Genomic DNA, 22,979 nt, shown 5'->3' with positions numbered 1-22,979 from the left:
TTAAATTTGAACATAAGACCTTAAAAAGCACTAAAAAGTATTAAATTTTGATATCTTTGTCTTAAAATTAGTGCAATTTCAACCTTTTTCCGTATGATTTTTTAAAGCTTTAGATCATCCACTTAACCCTTTAACACCTGAGGCGTCATCGGTGACGCTTCAACACAAAATCTTTAACATACTGTAACTTTTCAACACGATCGTTGAGTTTCTTTCTCCTTCAGAATCTGCTGGAATGACGTCGATCGTGTTAAACATTAAAACGTCACAGTAGATCAGAGAACATAAATGCAGCTCCGGTGTTAACTCAGATGTTTCTGCTGCAGAAATCCAGTCCAACGAGCACCAAGAAGTTCTCATGAAGGAACCCACAATGCAATGCTTCAGTAGGTTTCATTTATTACAACACACTCCCCCAAACATACACAACTCCAGCATCAGGCGGGGCGTCCAGCTTTGGTTTCGTCAGTCACAGGAGAGACATCGATGGAGGAGAATCATCCAAGTAGTCTTAACTTGATATTCTCTCAGTAAAAACAGAAATGGTCTGGATGACGACCATCAGTCAGCTTTCTCTGTTAGTATGGTTAATGAGCCCAGTCCTCAGATATAAATACACGCTCTGATGAGATGAAAGGAGACAACAGCGTTAAAATAAAAACCTCACGGGCCCCTTCAGACAGACACGCCCCCTTCCAAAAGATGTCACTGACGTGCACCATCATCGTTCTGACCCGTCTGAGGAAGAGGCCCGCGAGTGTTTGTGCAAATCACACGCTTACACAGGAACATCAAACAAAAGCAAATCCTCAATGATCCCAGGACACGCAGCAGGAAAACAACAGTTCAGGACACGGAACAATACATGATGAAAAGCAGAAGTGGGAGCGTCTCTTTAGTGAGGAGAGCAGCTGGTCCTCTCAGACCCGCTCTGCATCTCTTTGGTTCATCGTCCAGCTCCGGCGGACTCAGATAGTGTTCAGACGGGACCGTTTGACTCTGCTGAGGTCCGGCTCAGCTCCGGATCAAACGGTCCCGCTCAGGCCTGGCGTTGTTGAAACCCGGCCCGGTTAGTGTGAGGCACTGATCAGCATCGAAGGCAGAACTGGTTTGGACAGAGGAGTCCTGCTGAAAGCGGCTGATCGTCTGAAGACGTTCACATAACAGCGCAGCTCTTCTGTGTGTTTCAGCACATTTCATGACAGAATACCCCAAAGTCTGAAGCTTCATATTCAACCTCACGGCTCTGAGATTGTTGGAGGAATGCTGCGGATAAAAAAAGGACAAACTGGTTCTTTAAAAGTATTTGCTGACAGGTCAGATGGTAAAGGAGCTGCAGCGACACCAGCTCCTCCCACTAGTCTGTTCAGCCAATGAGCTCCTCAGATGACAACAAATAAGACGAAACTATAAGATGACACAGAGAACACTTCTATGTCAGATAAAAAAGTGGAACACGTTATGTACACGGTAAACTTCCATAAAGGCTCAGAGTTCATCTCTGAGCTGCTGGTTTTGGATGAGCAGGGTGATGAAGAAGATGAGGAGCCGTCCTCCAGTCAGCTGCCAGCTCTGCGGCGTGCTCAGCTGGGCGTGTCCCTCGCCATGCCGTAGTTAACGGAGCTCAGAGCAGGCCTCTTCTTGCCCTTGATCTTCAGAGAACCGTAGCGAGCCTGCAGACAGAACAGACGCGTGAATGCAGGCGGCTGAGGAGGCGCTGAGGGGCGGAGTCTGCTGCGTCACCCACGTCTTTGCGGGCTCTGGATCGGGTCATCTTGACGCTCTGCGACCGCCTCAGTCCTTTCTGACTCACGGCCTCGTCTTCAGAGAAGGTGGGCTCGGCCTCTTCGTCAGATCTCTCCTCTTGATCATAGAAGCTCTCTGACAAACAAGAGCAGCAGAGAAACAAGACGGTTGATGTTCACTTTCAGTCACACGAGGAAAGAGAGTTTCTCCTCTTTAAGAAGATGGTATGTCCCATCATCCCTTTGTTCACAATCTCCCGCTAGCTTACAGCCAAACATTTTGATCTGCTCCTGACTCACAATTATTACAATGAGGATTTCTTCCCCTCAGAAATGTCATGCGGAGCTGAATTTTGAGCATGAGAAAAATGCTACAAGAACATGTTAAAACACCATTTTATCAGTGTCTTTAATGAGACTTACAGTCAACTCTCAGGTACTTCATGATTTTAATTAGCTGTAGAACATGTGTCCAAGTCAAGGGCCGGGGGCCGGATCCGGCCCTCCAGATCATTTTATTTTATTGTTATTAATGTCCCGATGTTATCTTAAACGTATTTCTAACTTGTTTAATTTTGACAAAACATATTTTAATGGAGAGTAAAATATTGAAAGTTATTTAAGGTTTAAGTTGATTTATTCTGGAATAATATTCCTGCCTTTTTATTATTCATAATTATGTTAAAAAGTTACAGTTTTAAAGTTTTAAAAATGGTCATTCTGCTAGCTTTATGGACTATTTTGGCATTTACTAAGATTTTTTGAGCTATTTTGTTTAGCTATTTTTTTCAACTTCATGCTAGCTGTTTTGGCTAATTTAAGCTTTTTTCTTAATAGTTTTTAGGCTGTTTTGGAGTTAGGCTAATATTTTCAAGCTAGCTGTAGCTTAGGCTTTTTCAGGTGAGTTTTGTTTTGTTGTTTTTTTTTTTAGTTTTGCTAATTTTTCACTATAAGCTTTTTTGGCTAACTTAAGACTTTTTGTTTTGTTTTTTAGGCTAACATGACATTTAACTAATATTTTAGCTGGCTATCAGCTTCAGCATTTTCAGCTATCAGCACTAGCATCTTCAACGGTGAAATTCAGCTTACAGCATTCACACTAGCATTATCACATGCTGTATATTTATTGCATTAATATGTTATAAAGTTATGGTTTTTAAAATGTAGTTTTAGAGTGTTCAATAAATGTTTATCCTGTTCGGCCCGTGATCTAAGGTGTGTTTTGGATTCTGACCCCTCTTCTGTAGATTTACCATGTTCAGTTTATATTAATAATAATGACATTTTTAATAACCAAACTTTGTTCCAGTTTATTTATTGTGAATAGTGAATTAAAATGGATTCAGCTTTTTAACAGCTCCATATCCATTTCAATGTCATCCACGGTGTGAATCGGGTTTTCAAGATCTTTTTTTTTTATTACTTCATTGACAAATATTGCACATACAGAAACATTGACATTCCACAATATGTCAATGTTTGCCACGATAATGAACAAAAAAATGAAATTAAAAAACTAAATCAGGTAAATAAATAAATAAAATACTACGGTTTCCTAGATCATGTGCCTTCTAGTGTAGTGGTTAACAAAGGAGTGTGCAGCAGGGCCACCAGAGGGCAGCAGAGAGCCGGTGTTGGTGCTGCTGCACTAAAACAGCCTCTGAACCGTGGCTGCTGTCAATGATATCAACTCTTTTTTGGAACCAGGAGTAATTTACTGTACTAGCAGATTCCAGTATTCTGTGGCAAATCTCTCCAATTTCCTGTTAGACCTCATGGTTCAATGAATCCGCAGGAGCAGCAGGTTCAGTGAAGGTTTAAGGCTCTGCCTTTGGTTTAATGTTGACCACTCCGATTAAAGAAACAAAAAAAAGCTGCATTTCCTCTGACTGCCAGCAGGTTACACATGTCAAATATCATTTTAAGCTAATACGTGGAGGCTGCTGGGTTTCCAGGAGGCACATGAGACTTCATAGCAGCCTCCACGTATTAATTTTCTTCTGGATTATGATAAATGTGTTGCATCAGTTCAGTGCTAGATGTCCATCACCAGCACAGAAAGGCTGACGTCACAAATGCAGCGAGAACAGGAGGAAAGGATCAGAAAACCCATCGTCATGGAAACCTGGTCTACCATCCTCACCTACATTCATCTTACATCTCCAGCCGACTGCCAGACATTTATCTTTGGCTTCTCTTTCACTGCTACCCTGTACTTAGTCTGTGTGAGCGTGAGACAATGGAAGAGAGCCAGAGTGTGTGTTTGACATTCCACCGGCATCCTCAGCTCATCTCATCCTCCGTCTGTCTGCGGGGAACTCATCTCACTGCTCCACAGCTGCTGAGCCTCCACTGAACAGCCAGAGAACAAAGAGACTGGAAGAAGAGAGCAGCTTCCACCAAAGCGTCTCATCTCACGCTGATTACAAACATCAATTATGAAGGAAGCTCTTCTTCTAATGAGCTTTGTTGTACATAATCTGGATATTCTCACAGCCGATGCAGAAAGGCATCCAACACAGTTGGAGGAGGAGTACGGAGTCAAATCAGGATCAGCTTAAAGTCAACAAAAAACAGATTGAAAACATGAAAAATAGAAATTGTATCTGAAAAAGAAAAACGGAAAATTAAAAAAAAAAGAAAGTTTGAAAAAAATTTGAAAAAAATGGAAACTTGAAACAAATCCTGAAAATGAAAAAAAAGAAAATTTGAAAGAAAAAAATTGTAAATTTGAAAAAAATACAGAAAACTTGAATAAAAAACTATAAATGTAAAAATACCAATTAAAATAATTTATTAATTAGTAACAGCTGCTGTTTTTCAATTTCAACTTTTTTGTTGCTTTTCTGCATCTTATCTTTCAGTCCTTGATTTAAAGTCTCCATTCTAATTTTAGAGTTTTCACTATCGAGCTGAACCTAATTTTACATGTTTAAAAAAAGAAAGGTGAAAATTAAAAACAGCAGCTGGTACTAAGGGATAAATTCATTTTCAATTGTTAATTTTTACATTTATAGTTTTTTTATTTAAGTTTTCAAGGTTCTTTTTTCAAACTTTCAAAAAATATGTTTTTACAAATTTCCTTTTTTTCAAATTCTCAAGGTTTATTTCCAGTTTTCAGTTTCTTTTTTTCACATTTTCAAAGTATTATTTTTCTTTTTTATTTTAATTTACAATGTCTTGTTTTCAAATGTTCAATTTTTTCAGCTACAATGTCTATTTTTCACGTTTTCAATCTGTTTTTTCATTCACTTTAAGCTGATCCTGATTGACCCCAATAAGGAAGCTTGAATATAGAACTAATCTTGGACCGGTATTTGGGGGGCCCGCTGTAAGTGTTTTAAAACGACTAACATTTCCACTAAAATGCAAAACCAACGAAAGAAATTCCAAAAGAGAAGGGTGTAGTTTGCTAATATTTTGGACTCTGTGGATTGGCAAACATTCAGTTTGCATTTGTAATGTCTGACTTCAGAGAGAACCTTATGAAGAACAAAATGTTCTTCGGTTGCCTCCCATGTCAGAAAGTCCAACTCCACTCCACGGATGTGAACCCCGAGCCAGAAGCGTTCTGACGATCCTCCGAGGAGTTTGTGTTTTTAATTAGCAGCTGGGTGGACTCAACTCAGCCCCTATGATACTGTGTCCAGCTTCATTCTGGGAACTGAAGTGGGCGGAGTCAACAACAGTCATGGTGCAGTTTGGATCATTGATTGTTTTTAGAAAACTGGACTGAGTGACTCCTCCCCTCTGGTGCTCCAAACAGGAAGTACCTGCTGGCTCCAAGAAGACAAAACCTCTTGGACTTCTAGAGAGAAATTAACAGCTGTTACCCAGAATAACCATTCTTGATCTATGTATCTTTTTCTAAGTCTTCTTGATAATCCTCTTTTTTTCTTGATCTCAACTTATTCAAGTTATAAACTGACCAATCAGATCCCTCAGTAAAAGCATGTGGTGCCCTCTGGCCCCGCCTCCAACATAAGGCAGAATTTCTGGAGAACCAGCAGGAGGCCGGCCCTCGAGGCCCAGGAGTTTGACACCTCTTACTTGTTGCATCAATGGTTTGGATGCAACAAGTAAACTTTTCACAATACCCTTAATTTGAAAATCTGTGGACTTTTTTGGTTGATGTGGTCACACGACTGTATTGGAAATGGATAGGACTGTGGATCATTGCTTAGGGGGCGATCCGATTTGATTCACGAATCGAACCACGATTCTTACTTTTTATTATAATGTTTACTGCTATGTCTATGTCTATTTACTGGATAGATGAAAACTGAAATTATTTGTATTTAATCGTCATTTATACATTTACTTAGAACAGGAGACCAGAATCAACAAAACTGATAAAAAAAAACACAAAGATTTAGATGGAAAGAAATTTTGTCATTTTAAACTTTAAAATCACTGCTGTTTTGGATCATTTAACAGCAAAACCTGAAAATGTTCTACACAGTTTTTTATCCTCAAAGTTCTTCAATATTTTACGTTCTAAGTATCACATATTGCTGCAGAGCTCCTATAAAAAGTCTTTTTTTCACAGCAGAATCAGCTGATTCACGTTGATTACATCATCCTTTCAGCAGCGCGAGGCTGTTTCTTCAGAATAAGATGGAGGTGCGTTAATTACGTCAAATGTTAAAGTGTTATCATAACCAAAAGAATGTAAACACTGGAGCTAAAGCTCCGATGTTAAAGCTAATTCATTTTTTCAGAAGTTATGTCTATGAGTGGAACTTCAGTCTGTTTTTGAACAGAAAAAAGCTCTCTCTAGTTTTACTTTGAAAACCGGAAGCTTCACCGACAGAAGATGTGTTTACTTCCGGTGGAAGTACGGCGGCTCTTTCGGTTTTATTTTAGTTTGTAAACTTGAAATCCTACATTAATCTGCATTTCAGAGCACAAATACATCGTCTAGCTACATGCAAACTAGCTGTTTTTGGCTAACTTTTTTTTAAGACAAATTTTCCATTTAGCTAATATTTTAGCTGGCTATCAGCTTCAGTGTTTTTAGCTATCAGCTCTAGCATCTTCAGCGGCCAAATTCAGCTTACAGCATTCACACCAGCATCATCACAGGTGATGCCTTATATCTAGTTCATAATTATGTTAAAAAGTTTTAAAATGTTTTAAAGTTGTAAAACTGTAGTTTTAGTGTTCCATAAATGTTTATCCTGTTTGACCTAAGCTCAAAAATAATATATGGAAGAAAACCATAACAGCAGAGGAATTATACAAGCTGTTTTTTCCCACTCCCTTTAAAGCAACAAATGAAACTCTACTTGACTTCAACTGATAATCATTATATTTACAGAATCTAATGTGACATGTGTGTATAATCTATGCAAACAAGTCTAGTTATGATTATGAATAACTACAGTCAAGTAGATGACATCATCTTCAATCATCTGGGTTTGTTTGTCTTTATTTTCTAATTATTGTATAACTTCATGTCTGAAATGGGTTTGGTATATCTGTGTTGACTCATTTTTATTGTATGATTCTATTAATTGAATGATTCAAACCCGTACAAATGTTGCATGTCAGCTACTACAAATGTGTGAAGGAGTGGTGTCAGAGCTCTGTGGGCTGGACAGACCTTCCTCCATCTTTGTACGTACCATCGGCCGCGTGGTCGGAGCTCTGCGCTCTCCTCACGGCGGGGTTGGCGGAGCGTGAGTTGTACTGGTACAGCTGGTTTCCTCCCTCGTCCTGCTGGCCGATCTGAGTCAGGTCGTGCATGCTCAGGCTGCGCAGCTTTTCAGTGATGGCGCCCTGGCCCTGCACGACAACAACAACTATTACAGCTCACCAACAAACAAGAAGATCAACAGAAAAAGGTTCACTGCTGCACTCAGGGTCAAATAAAACCGGATCAGATGATATGAACTGGGTAATGAGGAGCATCATCATCATGCACTGTGGAGACATTTCACCAAATGTTTTACAGAACAATGGAGAAAATCTGACTCAAAGCTTCTTAATGAAATACTGAAGTCATTAAGAAAAAACTAACAGTAAAACAGGGAAAAGTTCCTCAAACAAAAACATAAGTGAACAGCAACACATGAAGTGATCACACCAGGAAGTTTGAAATGAACAAAATGAATTTGTAGATGTGGTTGGAGATGTAAAGGAGGGGAAGTATTCATGCAGCTTCTACAGACTGAGTTTACCTCCCAGAGGAGCCTGCTGAAGCACACAAGCCCTGAAGAAAGATGGCAGCACAGACAGGAGAAGACAGTCACCCGAGGGGTCAAAGTGTAAATGATGGAGGAGGAGCCAGGCAGAAGTTCAGCCGTGTTTCAACACAAACATTATCCAACAGCTGAAGAAACACTTTCAATGATACTCCTGCCAAAGTGCACTCAGACTCTCACTTGTGTTTGAAACCATTTCATGTTTTTATTTGTCTCCTGACAGAAGAGACTCAGCTGAAGACAGCCTCTGTGACCATGCTAAAAACCTGCAACAAGCCCCACCCCCTCAAACACTCCACCTTTACCTAGAACATAAACAAACACATTAAAAGTCTCAGCTGGGTCTGTGGGGCATTAGGACAGAGGCACAGAGTTCAGGAACCTTCTTTGGTACCACCACTCCCCTTTGGATCCAAAGCATGTGAGGAATAACCGGTAACCCGGGATCCCACGGCAACCCTCACAGCTCCGATGTGACGCGGGAGAGGTCTAGCTGCAGCAGAGGACTCCCTGTGGCTACGGGATGGCTGCAGCCACAGGCCTGGCTGTCGACCTCACAAAACTAACGTAGGTTTATGTAAGAACCGGTCATTTATTATGATTTAAGGCTGGTTTATACTTCCAAGCGATTGGTAATCACTCGTGTCGCATCCACAATCGCACGGTCTCATTCATACTAATGTTGTCTGGATTTGATTACAACTCTCCCCTATAACTGTGATGTACTTCTGACTGGTGTTTATACTTTTTAAGCAACGCGATCATGTGCAGCGTTTATTTTTAACATGATCAGCATCCCGCTCAGACTCTACAGCATCTGCAAGTGCACAGAGACATGAAAGACAGAGGAGGAAGTGATGAGTTTATTGACCAAACAGAAGCAGGAATACAAAGACGAGAAAATGTAATTAAAAAGGAACAAACTGCATTCTCTAGTGCTGTAAGATATGAGAAAGAAGACACATTTTTCCAGCAACTTGCTATATTTTCTATCTAGTTGTCCACTCTCTATCTGTCTCTGTGAGTGAAGTTCAGTATTTCTTAACTTCTTCAGTAAGTTTTCATCATTTTCCGTGTTAAAAGAAAGTTTTCTGCACAGTCGCGTACCTTAATCGCCAACATAAATTCAAGTTAAATGACGCTGTTTGGCCGCGATTGCACTCTGGGCGTAACATTTCAGCCGCGGGTGATGTCATCAGCAGCTGTAGTGTTCTGATGAGACTGAAGCAATTCTGCTCTGATGGCCGTGTGACCACTGCGACACGAGCCATTACAAATCGCGTGGAAGTATAAACCAGCCTTTAGGTCCAACTTCACAAAGTGCTGCTCCGGGGAAAATTTGAACCCAACGAAATGGATTTGGAGCGCTGGAGAGCCCAGATCGCAGAGGTCGGACACGGTTGTATGGAAGGGAGGTTCCTCTCACACTTTTAAAGTTACATAAAGACTCTGGCGGTCGTATCGGAGCCGTAACACTAGCCATGGGAGCCCAGGGTAAGAAGAGCTGAGGACCGAAGAGCACCAGAGGAGTTGTGGAGTCAATAAACTCAGCAATATAAAGTGATGCCTGAGTAAGTAGGGCTCTAAAAGTAAGACCAAATATTTGAAGATGATTTTAAAAGAACTGAAGGCCAGCAGAGTAACTGCAGTGATGCTGAGAGATCAAAGGTCCCGAGCAAAACCACTGATGACTATTGACCGGATAATGTTGGAGAAAAGTGACTAATGATATCTGTCAGAAACACGCTGAACCAAAGAGTGACCATATTAAGAAAACCAACAAGAGCAAAGGCATAATTACCTGATCCTGTATTACAGGATCAGATAAATATTCCCAAATATCAATACAGTTTATTTACAGCACAATCCCCTCAACAGACCCTTTTCACAGTGACGTCAGACAAAATGGCGACAAGGCTGAAAAAGTGAAAAGTTACTTCCAACGTTTGCATTTAGAACGGCAAAACTGACAGCTGAACTCTGTTTGACACAATTTTACATTAGTAATAAAAGGTAACCATACCAATAAAAAAAAAAAGTACAATATTCATTTTTTGATTGTCCTGCTGAACTGTACTTTCATTTCCTGTCTTAGATCGTTCACTAATCTAAACACAGATTTGAATAATCCTCCAATATTGGATGTTTTATTGAAAATATCAACCTTTCATTTGAGCAGATATTATTCTAACTGTTCTATTTTGGTCGATGTTGTTTGTACGTATTTTCAGTGCGATCTGCACAGAAGCTGATAGAAATTAATGTTGGCTACATTTAGGAAACGTCTAACTGGTGAGAAAAGATCTTCTGCAGCTCCACGTCTCATAGCCAAAGCTAACGCTAGCATTAGCATTAGCACAGATTAAAAGAATAAAATCATAATTACCTTCATAATCGTCAACCAACATTCAATGAAGTTCTTGTAACCTTCATCTAACTTTAACTTGGTTGTCAGAGAGAAATAATCCACGACTGGTTTAATATCCTCCAGAGGAATTTGTGGAGCTGCTGTTCTGACTGCAGACAGGATTACTGACATTTGTACTCTGATTTATGAATGATCTAAGAGGAGGAAACCAATACAACCAGGTAGGATATTTATAAAATAAATAAATACATTTCAGTTACAGTTGGTTAGTTTACATTTTATTATTTATGTAAAATTGCTTTAAAAGCGTTCAGCTGTCAGCTTCGCCGTTCTAAACAATATGAGCCGGAAGAGACTCTGCTCATGACCGGCGATGAGTGACGTCACGCTTTGAAAAGGGTCGAAACCATCAAACAAGTTTATCTGAAAACCAAGTCAATCTAAAACACAAGAAACTTCAAGTGGAATCATCTGCACTACAGCGACAAATGTTGAGAAGAAGTCTTGTTTGAAAGAAAAATCCCAAAATAAAAAAGTAGTGAGTGTGGAAAGTGTATCCGAAGTTCAGACAGCAGGAAGATAAGGTTTTCCAGTCTGCACAGCTTCTGCACTGACAGACCGGACCGTCAGTAGGTTTCAGTCATGGTTTGTGTCTGAGAAGTCGATCAAAGCTCCAACCTGCTGCAGGAGTACTTGCCTTGACGGCTGCAGTGACTGCAGCGGTGGCTGCGATGCTCAGCCCCTGCTTGCCAAAGTTCACCATGGTCTCATAACTCCGTTCTCTGGCCTGCACAATGTAGTCATCGATTTCCTAGAAAGAACACAAACCAGAGCGCCTTAAGAACAGGGAGACTTCCATCCTTCAGAAAAGAGCTGTGGTCCTGTCTGAGAGCAGACAGACGGTCTTACCCGCTCTCTGGAGGACAGCAGAGGGTGCAGACACTTCCTGTAGATGAGGCTCGCTCCTCTGGTGTACGGGGACAGCAGCCAAATCACAAACGCAATCTTCAGCTCATAGTACAGCGGGAACCTGCACACACAGGGAGGAACATTTATTCACAGGACTCCACAGACGCTTATACCCCAAACCCATATCCAATCATGGAACCATAGAAAGAGCCGGGCTACAGCTCGCATGAACATCTGGAACCAGCATCTACCAGTTTGGATGAATATTTCTGTAGTGTGTTTATTTCTGACATGAAGTTTAGCAGCTGAAGTGAACTGCACACATTTTGATAGGGATGATTGTAATTAACAAGCTATTGAGTCATTTCAACCCGAATATCCCGGATTAAATTAAATTGTTAACATTCTGTTGGGTTTTCCTCCCGGCAATGTTGTCACCAGCCCAGCAGGGGGGGCTAGACTAACAGCATGGGAGTTCACAGAATGACAACAGAAGGTAAATGTCCTCATCTCACACTCATGAGGAGGAGGAGGATGTGTTCTTCATCAGGACAGCTGAGTGCAGTCATGCTAACATGAGAAGCTACCCCTGACTGTCTCATGACCTCACTGAGCACAACTTCTACTGACAGGCGTCAGTGGAAGATGCTGTTACTGACATCAGAGGTACTGATTGGTCCACAGCAAACGCCAGCTTCACCTGCAGCTGTTAAATAAACTACACGGTCAGCATATTTCCACCATCACTGTTCCATGTGTCTGTGTTAATATACTACCGAGGGTCAAGTCACAAAGAAGGAATCCAGAGATAAAAATGTAAATGATTCAAACAGAACTGACGATAAAGTTTACAAAATTCAATCATAAGTGATCACAAAAGTGATCAACCATGAATGGAAGGAAGATTTGATTACAGCCAACAAGATCAGGTCAAGATAAGAGCCATGCTTCATCATTTAAAGCTTTCATGTATCAGTAAAGGGCAGAGGTCAGAGGGGTTGATTCTGGTTTCTAAGCTTCTTTTGACAACAGGTCACATTCAAGCTTTTAGGGGAAAATGGTAGAAGTTTAATTCTGCAAATAATGCACAAAGAAACCAGAGAATGCAAGAACTACAGCTAAAATTTGCACTCAAATGTTCGATTCTCTAAACCCTGACTCAGTAATCTCCACCTGTCAAAGCTGTAGACCAGGAGTGTCAAACTCAATCACACAAGAGGACTGCTAGTGTGAATGCTGTGAGCTGAATTTGATCGCTGAAGATGCTAGTGCCGATAGCTGAAGATGCTGAACACATGATGCTTTGACACATGTGCTGTAGATCTACAGAAATCCATCCCAACTCCTGCTCTTTCAATCCTGCTGTATCCAGCAGTGAGATCAATAAGGAAACACCTGGATCGTTGGTTGGTCGGCAGAGCATGACCTACAAATGTGTGTGAGGTGAGCGTGTTGGACCTTACCACGCCAGCGTCAGGTCAGTGATGGTCTCCACAACAGTGTAGAGGGCAAACACGATCCAGTACATCATCCACCGCACCTGCACACAAAAACACACTCAGACAACACAACAAACACTTGAGCTGTATTACCAGCAACAACCTAATAGAAGAGAAACATTACAGAACCCAGTAGAGAATCGGTTAGCTTCAACGCAGAACCAGAGTTTAACAACTGCAAAGCCTCCATAAAGTTACAATTTCATTTTTACATCTTCTCTTGTGCTCCTCATCACTCCTCCTCATCATCGCTCTTCCTCAAAAACACAGGAAGCAGCTGGATGTGGTGAAACAGACTGGGCTGGACCCGCCTGCTGCTGCAAGACTGAGCACACTAGCAAGGTGTTTTTGGTGTGGGAGGGGGGAGGTGGGTTAGGAGTCTGAATACCAACACCAGCTGGTGGTACAGTGTCCTAGCATGGTTCTGGTTTGTCAACCAACCTTGTGCTCCTCAATCTGCTCATTAACGGTTACACAAACAAGCTACTGCTCAGGTACAGACTCAGTCCTTCTGCTCCTCAGTGTTCTCAGTTCAACCTCAACTCCTCCATGAGCAGGTAACCAACACTGGAGATGTCGTCGAAACACTAAAAAAAGACACGCTCTGACATACCCTAAATCACATGTGTCAAAGTCAAGGCCCGGGGGCCAGATCCAGCCATCCAGGTAATTCTATCCAGCCCTACAGATCATTTTATTTTACTGTTATTAATGACTGTCCGGCCCGCGACCTAAGGTGTGTTTTGGCTGCTTGTGTGATTGAGTTTGACACCCCCGCCTTAATTCTTCAATCATTTACACAATCAACATAAAAGCAGCTCACTTTTCTCCAGAATCAGCTAGAATTACGTTAGATGTGTCAACAGTTGGAGAGAATGTCAACACTGGAGCTAAAGGGTTAAAGAGCCAGCTCTCCACAGGAAGAGTAGCTGATGTCCCACCTCTGACCTCTCTGAAAAGGCAGGGCAGCCATGACCTCCAAGGTGAAAATGTTAGAAGATTTTCATGTTGGATATTTACATACAAGCCAACAAACAAAAACAAAATCACAATGAACACAAAACAGTCTATAGAGTAATGTCTATTCGGCGGCAGCAGGGTTAGCCAACAGCGGGAAAAATGCGGCATCTCATGAAGCACTTAGAATTATCAATGCTGTTTCACCTCACCAGTTGAGTCAGAACCAGTTGAGCAGGTACAAAATGTGCTGGGACTGCAAGTCCTGGTTGTAGTTCAAACCAGTCCAGGGCTCAACCCCTTTACAGTTTGTCCTCAGCATTCTTTCCCACCTCCCTCCTGTCTGAGGCCACTCCAACCTCACACCTAAAGGCAGCAAAGAAACCCTCCAAAGAATAGGACTTAATTCACCGAGGAGCTTTTCTAAGTAACATTTTATTTTCTTAATCTATAGTTCCTGATCTCAACTAAAACAATGGTACAGATTCCATGTGGGATTTCTCTGATCTTTATAACTAGTCTTCCAGTTGGTTTTTAGGAACATTCTGTACCTTTCATACACTGTTTTAACGTTTTTACATAAATAAATACTTCATGACCAATATGATTTCTAATCCACACTGCTAGTTCCTGAGATGGAAAAAGTAACTCCACATAAACACAGTGTTTTGGCAAGTGAATATTCTGAGCACAGATCATGTTAACCGCACGGTGAAGTCTGATCAAACATTCATTCAACATCATGGTGTCAAGGTGGTTTTATTCAGCTCCTCTCCGGTCCCCAGTGATCCCACCATCAGTTAGAAAGTAAGAAGTCAGATGGTAGAGAAGGAAGATGAAAAGGATCTGGAAGCTGACGTGTTTTAAGCCTATAACTGGTGTAGCATGTATAATTCAGAGGAGCAGGATTTCAGCCTCCCCGACATGAGTTGCATCACCCAACTCCAACACGAAACAAGTTCCAGCCCTCGAATCTATATCCACGAGCACTTTCCCATCACACCCCTGGGTTTAGAAGGCAGCCAACATTAAGGCACTTTCACTTTCTGGTTTCCCAACCAGCTCCTTCACGGAAATTAGGGCCGAAAAACAAAAAATGTCTCTAGACATTTTGGAGTCCTCAGTGTAACAAAATCTGATCTATGACTACATGATCAGTTTTCTTTTTCTTTCAATCAGACGTAATTATTGTGTCAGATGGTTTTGACCTCCCTGATGATTCATGTATGGAGAGAATAATGAGTTCTCATCTGTTTTAGTCTGAAGATGGTTTGTGCTGCTGTTTGTGTGACACGCGTTTCTGCTTCGAAACTTACATATTCCTTGACGTTCTTGGTCTTCACGGCTTTGTAGGAGTAGTATGCAGGATACAGAGTCCCAAACAGCAGCCTGTTAACAGAGAGAACATGGAAACATCCTCTTCATTCCATCTCATCTTGAACATTTGCTGCTGGAAACAACAGTGCCTTTCACTGACATCACCATGAAGCTCCAGAAGCAGTTTAACACCTCAAAAGTCTCTTACTCTGGCGTCCACGCCAAACCAACCATCAAGAAAAACTTGGTGGAGGCTGAGGCGTGCACACTAAGCTGTGATTTGCCTTTCGTGTTGGGCAGTGACCACGAGTCCTGGAAGCACTGAAGACAGTGACTCAGTGTTTCCTCTGTAATCTTCTGCTCAGCGGTGGTTTTGGATAATGCAAGATTTGATTCCATTTGGTTGCTGCCGTTTTCCACAGGAACCCAGACCAGCACTAAATTCTGTTCTTCCATTTCACACAGCACTTGATCTAAAAAACGTTCATGTGTTGAAGCTTCTGCCGTTGATTCAACACAGCTTTGTTAGAAAAACAAATCTAAAAACATGAACCTCATGATTTCTATGCTGTTATTAGTCACCAAAGTATCTAAACCTAGTCACTAAATCTATTTCAATTCACTGACTAGTCTGTTTGACTCCAGTTTGTTTAGTTGTTGATTTGTCAATTTTTGGCTGTAAAACCCTATTTGTTTGGTTTGTCAAAAATAGTTTCACAATCATTTAAACTGAACAAACTAGGATTTGTGTACAGATGAATTATTACAGAGTTACTACAAAGGCTGTTTTTGTCTGAACAAGATCCAATAAATTATTTTAAAGAAGATGACTCCATAGTTTTGATAAATTGGCCTTCAAAAAGTAGATTAGTCCAAATAACTCCCGATTCTGGGAAAAAACAAACCATAAAAAGCTTAAAAAAAGACACTGATTTGTGATGATCATCAGTGTTTCATCAGGATAGTTTAGCAACATGTAATCCTGTATTTAACCTAAGATGATGTCTAGCACGTGGTGGGTTATGTGGAAGATGTGTATGTGGGCGGGTTACACAAGATGGTGTCTACTTGTACTCTATTGTGCTTTTCTACCTTCTTTGAAGCCCAAAGTCCTTTACAATCACAGACCCATTCACGCATTCACACACTGGTGGTGGCTCCACTGCCAAACATTGGTGCCAATTTTCTACCAGAGGCAACCTAGGGTTTAGTGTCTTGCCCAAGGACACTTCGACACATGGGCGGGCAAGGCAGGAATCGAACCTGCAAACTTCAAATCAGGAGTCGACCACCCTACCGCTGCACCACGGCCGCCCCAAAAGCTCCATATTGCACAGAATCTAGAAACCCTCAACCACTAGTCTCCTCAGCAGCAGCAGCAGGTCTCCACAAGCACTGGTGATTAGCTTCCTGACAGACATCCCTCCTGGGCTCATCTCTGATATTCATGGCTTTATGCATTCTGGTGCAGATGTGATCAAAAGACAGAAAATGCTGAGGCAGACAGAAAACAGCTGCTGACAGTGGAGAAATATCACTGAAATGTATCCCTAGCTATTCTGTACTGATCCATTCAAATGAAGACCTTCCCTTTGACCTAAAGGGCTTCACATAAAGACTGATTCCTTGTGCTGCAGTGTCTGCTCCTCTCAGAGATGATTTAAAGACAAAGACTGTTCTTTGTTTCTGTGGTAATGTGACTGCAATAGCATTCTGGCTAGCTGCCTCAAGAATGAGGATCATAAAGACACCCTGGATATGGTCATCCTGTGCATTAGAAGAACTTATTAACCTTATAATTAAATTAATGTTTTTTTATATATTTGGTCTTGTAAAGACAGCAAACATTTATTTAGTTTTAATCAATATTATTTTTCTACACTTGATTATTTATCTGCAGTTTCAGAAGCTGCTGTGGACTTTGAGTTCTCTCTTAAATAATCAAACTAAAAAGGCATTAGTTAAGGTAGCAACTTTTATTTTTGCTTCCCTCAACTTTCAATAGCTTTTTTAACATTAAGCTTTCATCCAGTCCTAAAAGTTTAAAGGACTGTACTGTAAAAAGGGTTTCCAGTGGTCATTTAGTTATGATTATGCTGTTTTTAGCAAAAATAAAAAAAAATAAAAAAAACTGTTGTTTTCTAGGACATAGTTTCTGTGAAGCAACACGGGTTCATTAGAAATTCACCTTGTAGGTGGGACTGTTGCTGAAAGCTCTGTTTCTACTCTCTCCCACTAGCTTACAGCCCCTCACACCCTCAACCTAACGTTACAAGTGCAACAAAAATGGTGGGTAATATTGGAGCTATCCAGTCGTACAGTTTTTATCCGAATTCCAGTTCAGACGAGGAAAATAAAGACGATCATGGATCCATTCGTCTGCATGTGGAAGCATCAGCATGGAGCGGAGCAGGGAGCTGAGGCCCGCCCAGTGAATTTATTTCAGTCATTTTTTCATCTGCTATTCTCAACAAGTTGAAGGAAGAAATACAACTAAAATGGAATTGTATCCTTAATTTCCTTTATAAATGTCTTCCATCATCAGAGAAAGGCCAAAAGGACATGTTAAAAACACGATATTCATCAGAGGTGGTCTTCAAGGATTTATTCTCTTATACGTCACCAATACTTCCTGCAGAGCTTTAGCATCTTTAGTTCTCAGCACTTTTAAATGAAATCCATCTTCCGATTTGGATTTATATTGCATCATTAAAACTGAGAAACTATGATGCTGCTATTTTGATAAACAAATGACAAGAATAACAGCTCATGATAAAGTAATCGTCAGTAGCAGGACAAACAGCATATCCACCGGTCACTCCTTAACAGGATTTATCCAGTCTAATGTCTTGATATGCACACACTATGATCACCAGCATCATACGCTGGGATTTATGTAAAAAAGGTTCTGGTTCTGGTTTTAAAAGCAGGGCCTCTTTTTCATACGGCACTCCCCACCCACCCACCTCCCACCTCTGACTGCAGCTGAGAAAATAGCCCCGAAGCTTTTAGAGGGGGCTCGGACTCCAGGCTCTGGGTCAATTTCCCTGGTTTCCTGACATTGTACACCACTAAGAACCAGATGGATTCAGGGAACATGGAACCCAGAAAAAAAAGCGAGAGAAAAAAGTAGTAAAAAACAAGGAAAGAGAGGGAAAACAGAAAGACAGAGAGGGAGGGGTACAGTGAGCCGAATGGTTCTGGAGCCCCCAGCATCTGGTTTGAGCTTCCAGAATAGGAATTTGATTCCAGGACTGCTCCCTAAAAACACAGAGGGTGGATTGTTGAAAGAAGTGCTGCTGCAAATGGAACCGCTTAGAAAAATGGCTTCATGGAGAAATCATAAACGGGAGTTGGAGGGAACCTACAACTTGTATGTTGTGTAACGTGATGTTCCCACATTACTATTTCATACGGTAGAATCTTCTAGAAAAACATTTAATACGTTAAATTCATTTCAACGATTATATATTTGATTGCTATTTGTCAATGTTTTTTCTGACTTTTATAACCCTTCGACTCAAGTTAAAATCAGAATGTGTAAACACGGCTGCCTGGTTTTGTCTCTTTAGCATTCTGGCGGACATCTTCCAGAGCAGCTGGAATCAACACTACCAAGAGGACACACTTTGGTTCTTTATGGTGTTAAATTTCCACCAAAAGTCTCCCATGAGCATATATCAAACTCAGCGTACGCAAGGAACGATCCACGGGCGCAGGACAGACTCAACGCACGCTCCCCTACTCCTCTGCGCTCGTGAAACCTCTTCTCGCATCTTTTTTGATGTTCCCATTCAAAAAAAAAGGAAAATGAAGCAAACAAAAAATGAATGTGTGAAACTCATTAAATAAGAAAAGTGTTCAATCACCGGGCGGACAAAACACAAAAAGAGGAACTCTTAGAAAAGGAATTAAAACGTTCATTATGGGTGGAGCGGAAGTAGTTTGTGTCAGAAATCTTCAAATATTGAATTTAAAAGTTCTTTGTCTGTTTGTTCTGTTTTTGATTTAATACTCTTATGGGAACACAAAGAATTTACCAGTTTCTCTTTAATAGTTTAGAAAATGCTAATTATATGAAATAGTCATTTTTATTTATTTCGCTTAATTCACTTTGAAAAACGAACGATACATGGATCCAGTTGTGGCGTCAGTATTGCTTTAGCAATGGTAACGGGGTGGAGGCGATAGGAAAGTGGCCAATCACATGCAGGTTTCCATTTTGCACAAACTTGCTAAGCGCGCAGGAATGCCACCATGAGCGTGTAGGACTACAGGAGCGCTCATAGAGGCAGAACTGAGCATGTGGGACATTCATGCGGAGTTTCATATACCCTTGTGGGGGACTTTTGAAGGAAATTTAACGCCATAGTTCTTAGCTGAATCTAGCTGACAAAAAAACTAATCCAAACTTAAAAAAATTCACACACCTTTTATATGTAGACTTACTGCTACACTGAATATTTAACCTTTTCTATGCGTCTTGAAATAAAGTCAAACGTGAGCCCAGAGTCTACACAGTGAGGAAAAGATGAGCACTCCCAGCTCTGATCTACTCCAGAAGTGTCGTTCTACTCTTAGAAATCTAGGCAGATGTTTTTGTAGTAAAATGAAGCAGAAGGTGAACGTAATCCACAACTATGCAGCTGAAGTAGAGAATCTGATGAGTCAACTGAGCACTTCTCTGTACAAAGGGGCTTCCTCAGTGGATTTGCAGCGCTGTGACCTTAATAGATCAGAGATCCTTCATTCACAGCCAGGATGCATTCTTAGTGAGGGTGTTTAAGACCATCAGAGGCGACCGCTGCACCCACGGTACGTTTGGTACGATAAACACCACAAGGAAGGGTTGAGAACCAAAAATAAAAACGTGTCAATCTTAAACATAATTTAAAAACACTGTATGTTAATCAGTCCAGAAATGTTATGAGTTTTGAACAAAATGTAATATCTATTTCTCCAGACTATTAAAATATGTACTCACAAACAAGAAGTGTTATAATATATTAAATAGTAAAGGGAAAAACGATTATTTTAATATTCAACTAATCACTGATTATTTTTTCAGATTAGTCGAATAATCGGGTCATACGCAAATTAGGTGTAAAGAAAACATCTAAACCATCATCAGCTTTAAACTAACTACAAACTAGAAAAGTTGCATTACCTGCGATAATGCTGGTGTGAATGCTTTTTGCTGCTAAAGTAGTGGCTGAAGATACTAAAGTTTTTTTGGTAAAAAATCATGCAATTTACTTTAATTGCTGAAGGGATTTGCTATAAAAAAAGAAACAAAAGCAATTTTCAAAATATTACATTTGCTAAAAGACTGAAAATGTCGATAAAGATGTACGAAAGAGCGCTGAAGCTGGCCTAAATTTCAGACATGTTTGTGGTAAAATAACTTAAAAATCCCTAATACATGCCAATTTTGCAAAAATATTCTGTGATGGTTAAATATGAGCTAAACTCCAAATTAGCCCAAAAAATGTTAGTAGATTTTAAATTAGCCAAAAAAAGCTAGCTCTTTGCTTTTAACTAGCTAAACTCCAAAATTGCCTAAAATTCCTCAGTAAACTAAATTAGTCAAAAACGTTAGCATGTTGCTAAAAAAAAGAAGCTAAAAATACCCAGTGGATAACAAATTAAATCAAAAAAATGTTAGCGTCTTGCTAAAATATTAGGTAAACTCTAATTTTTTTGAAAATTACTATAAAAGATGAAAATATAACTCATGAATATATTTAAGGCTTGGAATCTGAAACAAGGAACTATTTTTGACAAAAGAAAGTTTTGGTCTCACTGACTCAAATATAAAAAAGTGCATTTTTTGGCGCTAAACGACTAATCTACTATTTTAATACGTGATTAGTGGTCGATTAGACGACCAATTGTGGCAGCCCTAATATTTAAACAGAACAAAATGATTAAAATTAAGAAGTATTCACATAATTCCTACTAATATCTACTTTAGGAACAGAAATTGTTCCATTTTTTTCATTTAGTTATTAATTAGGACTAGATTTTTTGGATTTTGCTTTAATCTTCCCAGTATTTGGCTTTTAAACTTATAAAAGACAAACAGGCGTTATAAGTCTTCAGCGTCCTCAAACCTGCTTCTCTGCACACATACCAAAAGTGTTCAAACAAAAACAGTTTGAGACAAAACAGTGGCCCAGCCTGTTCATGGCAGCGGTACATGTGGAGCCTCCTCAGAAATCCATGACACATTCAGGAATTCACACAGGAAACGTACAGGAAAACAGCAGAGAGCTAAAAACTCACTAATCAGCAACACTGATTTTAGATCTGAACTTTCACAGGGTTTCATTGTTATACATTTCTAGCCAAACCCAGCCTGAAGTTTTACAGGAAAGGTCCATGTCAGCTTGTGTGTAAGTTAACTGATTGGGAGAATGGATATGAAGTTTGAAATGTGTACTTCTTGGAATATCTCCTATTATATTTTAAAGACAAAGGTTTGAGCGTAGTTGTAAAGACCTGAAGTAATCTTTAGGAACATTTTTAGGGATCAGTGAAAACCCTGACGTTCATTTTAGATATAAAACCCTTCATCAATTCATTTCTGTCCTTTTTTTCATACTCGTTACTGACAGGAGATTAGAAAGTTCTATTATGTATAAACACAGGACTGGTTCGTCCATTAGGTGACCTTATAATGCTTGAATTATTTACAGCAAATTAGGCCGATAAACACAAAACAAACCAAGAATGCAGGTGAGGTGAGGTCATTATACCTGATTGACAGGTAGAGCTACCGCGATTCGTCGATTAATCGACGACTAATCGACTAATAAAATAGTTGACGACTAATTTAATAGTCGATTAGTCGTTACTTTATATTATATGGAGTCAGAGTGTAGTAAACTAAAGTTGAACATAGTTGAGAGTGTTTCAGCACCAAAAAATACACTTGTTATATTTGAGTCAGTGAGACCAAAACTTAATTTTTAGTGAAAAATAGTTCCTTGTTTTAGATCATTTGATATAATCTTGTTTTAATACCAGAAACTAATGAAGGACAGAGGCTGCATGGCTCATTAAAAGTTGAATAACTTATGATCATGATACGTCTTTATTTTTAGTTAGTTTAAAGCTAATGATGGCTAAGATGTGTGCTTTACATTGAATTTGCAAATGACCCAAGTGATGATGAAAAAAAAGAATTCTTGTTACTAATTGATGCGCACTAGTTACTATCTGGTTCGAATTAATTAGTAACCAGATTTTTTTTTTGTTATTCAATTATTTTTAGAAACAGTTACCGTCTGGTGTGCACCAGTTACTTTTTTACTACTTTAATTTTTAGATAAACAAGTTCTAGTTAGTAACCAGATTTTTTTTTTTTTTTTACTTCAAATTTTTCTATGGCGCTCCCAAGTATTTTTAGAAAAAAAATCTTTTTTTTACTTCAGTTGCTTTTTTTGACTTTGATATCCCTTTAGGGGCTCCATACCAAATCAATAAGCAGCAGAAGAAAATACATTTTTTGGTGTTTGGGTTTTTTGGGGTAGTTAAAGAGTTAAGGATCCAACGATAACGATATACATTCCACACAATTTAGTTTAACTGTTTAGCATACGGTTTGGTTTTAAAACACAAAGAGAGAGTAGTGGTATCCCTACTAAAACTGAAAGAAGAATATTTTTATATTTGTTAAATTATGCAGATTATAGAGGAGAAGAGATTAAATAGGTTTTAAATAAGTTTTTCTTCTTCCCTTCCCGTTTCAAGCATTTATTGTTTAGTTCATATAATGGAAATAAGGACTTAAAAAAGGTACTAAGATGTATACTCTCTGAATCTGATAGTGACTTAATTTTGGTTATTTATATACGTGATGTGTCTATGTTGATGGAAATATGCTGTAACTAGGGCTGGGCGATATGGGAATTTTCATATTGCGATATCGCTTTTTTCATTTTGTGCGATAACGATATTAAAAACGATATCAATC

At 39.7% G+C, this 22,979-nt stretch overlaps 1 protein-coding gene across 1 annotated transcript in view; it reads right to left on the bottom strand.

Annotated features, from left to right (window-relative positions):
- Positions 1 to 377: 377 nt before the first annotated feature.
- reep3b (receptor accessory protein 3b) overlaps positions 378 to 22,979 on the bottom strand; it is a 25,015-nt gene continuing 2,413 nt past the window's right edge. Inside the window, exons 2-8 of the mRNA XM_024298122.2 lie at positions 15,001 to 15,073; positions 12,692 to 12,768; positions 11,229 to 11,349; positions 11,017 to 11,130; positions 7,373 to 7,532; positions 1,748 to 1,881; positions 378 to 1,673 (exon numbers count right to left, since the gene is read on the bottom strand). Coding sequence (XP_024153890.1) covers positions 1,584 to 1,673; positions 1,748 to 1,881; positions 7,373 to 7,532; positions 11,017 to 11,130; positions 11,229 to 11,349; positions 12,692 to 12,768; positions 15,001 to 15,073 — 769 coding nt within the window. The 3' untranslated portion in view covers positions 378 to 1,583. The remainder of the gene's footprint in view (positions 1,674 to 1,747; positions 1,882 to 7,372; positions 7,533 to 11,016; positions 11,131 to 11,228; positions 11,350 to 12,691; positions 12,769 to 15,000; positions 15,074 to 22,979) is intronic.

This window comes from Oryzias melastigma, linkage group LG19 (assembly GCF_002922805.2).
Source record: "Oryzias melastigma strain HK-1 linkage group LG19, ASM292280v2, whole genome shotgun sequence".
NCBI classification, from domain to species: domain Eukaryota; kingdom Metazoa; phylum Chordata; class Actinopteri; order Beloniformes; family Adrianichthyidae; genus Oryzias; species Oryzias melastigma.
Note: the sequence above shows the minus strand (reverse complement) of the source record. Positions and strands in the feature narration are given on the sequence as shown.